General features: G+C 36.1%; 1 protein-coding gene across 1 annotated transcript; it reads left to right on the top strand.

The window, feature by feature from the left end:
* The first annotated feature begins 665 nt into the window (after nucleotides 1-665).
* On the top strand, nucleotides 666-1,899 carry CLDN17 (claudin 17). The gene has a single exon (XM_003813198.5). It carries the CDS (start codon nucleotides 854-856, stop codon nucleotides 1,526-1,528), a length of 675 nt encoding a protein of 224 aa, XP_003813246.1. The 5' UTR covers nucleotides 666-853; the 3' UTR covers nucleotides 1,529-1,899.
* Nucleotides 1,900-3,761: the final 1,862 nt, after the last annotated feature.

Raw genomic sequence — 3,761 nt, 5'->3', positions numbered from 1 at the left:
AATGTGATATATTTCAAGCTGCCATTGAAGAAACATTGAATGAAAGTTTCCATACTAAACATTACTTCAATAGAGAGAGAGGTGTTCCTTAACAGTTAATGTAATAATTAACAGTTCATTCAAATTAATTATAAGGAGTACTTCTCTATTTTCTTCTTTTCTGGATCTTAAGAATAAACTATGAAATGTTAATTTCTTGCTTAGGGCTCCTCCTAAGTATCAACAGTTTTCGTGTGTCTTGAAACTAATACCTAAACATTTCTCCCTATTGAGGCATCTTTATTAAAGCCAGAATTGATTACCATCTTAAGGAAAAGTGGCTTACACTAGAATAAAGTAATAAACTCCAAAATGTTTTTTAATTACTCCCCAATAAACTTACAACGTTTTGGCATTGTCTTCAGCTGTGTCTTGACACGTGTATTTATACTTTTATATCAGAGTGATTTTTACACAGGAAGTTTCAGCTCTGTAATTAGCAATCCACAATAGAAACTTTGATACTTAATTACAGCATTGCTAAGGCAATAATAATATGAGAAATCCTAAACTTGAATGCAGTATTTCTTGACACACCCCTAGCTACCTTCTTATTGGCTGGGAAACAATTATATATGACTAGTAAATAATCCATACTGAAATGAATGTGTATGAAAAAAGGCAACATGCATTTACAACAGGTACTTCTAGTTAGGCCAAGTTCAGTCACAGCTGCTGATTTGGACTAAAACGTTATGGGCAGCAGCCAAGGAGAACATCATCAAAGACTTCTCTAGAATCAAGAGGCTTCCACGTTCTACATCTTGAGCATCTTCTACCACTCCGAATTGAACCAGTCTTCAAAGTAAAGGCAATGGCATTTTATCCCTTGCAAATTGCTGGGCTGGTTCTTGGGTTCCTTGGCATGGTGGGGACTCTTGCCACAACCCTTCTGCCTCAGTGGAGAGTATCAGCTTTTGTTGGCAGCAACATTATTGTCTTTGAGAGGCTCTGGGAAGGGCTCTGGATGAACTGCATCCGACAAGCCAGGGTCCGGTTGCAATGCAAGTTCTATAGCTCCTTGTTGGCTCTCCCGCCTGCCCTGGAAACAGCCCGGGCCCTTATGTGTGTGGCTGTTGCTCTCTCCTTGATCGCCCTGCTTATTGGCATCTGTGGCATGAAGCAGGTCCAGTGCACAGGCTCTAACGAGAGGGCCAAAGCATACCTTCTGGGAACTTCAGGAGTCCTCTTCATCCTGACGGGCATCTTCGTTCTGATTCCGGTGAGCTGGACAGCCAATATAATCATCAGAGATTTCTACAACCCAGCCATCCACATAGGTCAGAAACGAGAGCTGGGAGCAGCACTTTTCCTTGGCTGGGCAAGCGCTGCTGTCCTCTTCATTGGAGGGGGTCTGCTTTGTGGATTTTGCTGCTGCAACAGAAAGAAGCAAGCGTACAGATATCCAGTGCCTGGCTACTGTGTGCCACACACAGATAAGCGAAGAAACACGACAATGCTTAGTAAGACCTCCACTAGTTATGTCTAATGCCTCCTTTTGGCTCCAAGTATGGACTATGGTCAATGTTTTTTATAAAGTCCTGCTAGAAACTGTAAGTATGTGAGGCAGGAGAACTTGCTTTATGTCTAGATTTAAATTGATATGAAAGTTTCAATTTGTTACTGGTGGTAGGAATGAAAATGACTTACTTGGACATTCTGACTTCAGGTGTATTAAATGCATTGACTATTGTTGGACTCAATCGCTGCTCCAATTTTCATATTCTAAATTCAAGTATACCCATAATCATTAGCAAGTATACAATGATGGACTACTACTTTTTGACCATCATATATTATCTGATAATCTAAAGTTGAAATTGATATTCTATAACAATAAAACATATACCTATTCTAAAATATAACCTATTATTTTTCCTCTACATTGTTTCTTGTACTACATACTTACAACTAAATGGTGACCTTTTTATAAAGATTATCATGGAAAATTGTAGATATCAAACAATAATTTTTAGTTGAATTTGTCAAAATATGAAAATGTCCATCTAATGAAAGGCTTTGTTCCTTTAGGAACTCACACAATAAAAATTAGACACTTTAGTGAAAAGGGAGCTCTGATTTCTCTTAGGACAATTAAGAAGACAGATTTTAAGGTCTCTAATTTATACAGTTAAACTCGCCTAGAATTACTGTTTAAAGGAAAATAATTTATAAATGAAAACTAACATTTTTCATAGCCTACCATCTGCACGTCAAGCAAACAGAAGCATCTATCTTGATAAGACATATCAATGGGAGGCTATTAACACTCAATTCTTATCTAGAGGTTATATGGTCCCAAATAGAAAATTGCAGTTTGGGCACTGAAGGGAATGGTTTCTTTTCTTTGTTTTATTCTTTAGTCATTGCACAGGTATAAACATGCTAAGCAATTCGAAGAATCAAGGTAATGATTCAGACAATTAGTCAGGCTAAGATAAATACCTTTTTTGTATTCTCTACTAAACAAATAGGTATGGTGAAGGTTTTTTTGTTTTGCTTGAATTACACACATGATTTTCGCAGTTCTTCATTTCCCATATCAATATCAGGGTTAAAAGTGTGGTGGGTCATGTGGTGTGAGAGTGAGTGGGGAGTGTTTATGAGGCAAGATCACCCCTATGGGTTGCTTCTGAATAGCTTTCAGATCTTGTGAATCAATCAGTGTTTACATGTTCAGTTTTAACTCTTCAAATATTGTGCTTATTTTGTAATAAAAATGTATTTAATTTTGAGTATATAATTGCAATGAGAAGCTTGAATTTGCTCACCAAAAATGTATTGCATCTTCATCCTTATGGTAATAAAATAAAATAGATTACAATGATGTTGATATATTTAACTGTGGGGTCAATTAGAATAAATTTCTGTCCTCACAAGATCACTTAGTAACTCTGAAACATTAAATCAGGGCTATCTCAAGCCTGGATGTGAATATCCAACCTTCACTCTGTTCTACAAACCACCAGCAAGACATCAGTAGGTGAAGCCCCTGGTAATATAAAACTGTATTTAAAACACTGGTAATATTAAATGATAAGATCACACAAGTGTAAATATCTTCAAAGATTAGCAATAAAAATAAGAAAAATAGTGATTAAGATGAATTTTTCCTAAGATTGATTTTTTTTAATCAGACTTGATTCAGAAAGGCCTAATATTGGGTATGTTGGAAAAGAGTCATTTTTCTTTTACAGACAAATAAGTTGTCATAGAATCATTTTTCTTACCTTTTAGCTCACCTAGAAGTAATTAGCTTTACAAGAATGGATTCCTCAGCCTAAATGGGGAAGTATGTTATTCTGCTAGCCAGAGGATCAAAGAGTAAAAAGGTATAACACTTGGTGCAATCATAAGATAATATTAGCTATTGAATATGTGTTAACATTTCAGGAACTAAGTTTTTTGTTGCTTGGCCTTCCATTAATCAATGTGTAGCTTTGGAAAGATTATTTTTCCCTGCTCCACTGTGCTGTAGTATTTTTCCAATTACACCAAAAATAAATTTTAACTAATTTTCCAGGAATTTAAAGATGCATTAAGAATGCACATTTCTTACTACAAACCCCGGCGTGCATGAAATTTATCTTTATTTTCTAAAATTTAACTGAAGTTCAACTTCTTGAGTACTTCCCCACATATTATACAGTTGTTAGGATCTTATGCAGGGCTAAGCAGTGTTCCATGGTGGTTTCCGGGGTCAGTCCATGGTCATCAGTAAC

Source organism: Pan paniscus, chromosome 22 (assembly GCF_029289425.2).
Source record: "Pan paniscus chromosome 22, NHGRI_mPanPan1-v2.0_pri, whole genome shotgun sequence".
Classification (NCBI taxonomy): domain Eukaryota; kingdom Metazoa; phylum Chordata; class Mammalia; order Primates; family Hominidae; genus Pan; species Pan paniscus.
This window is presented reverse-complemented; position numbering and strand designations above follow the sequence as displayed.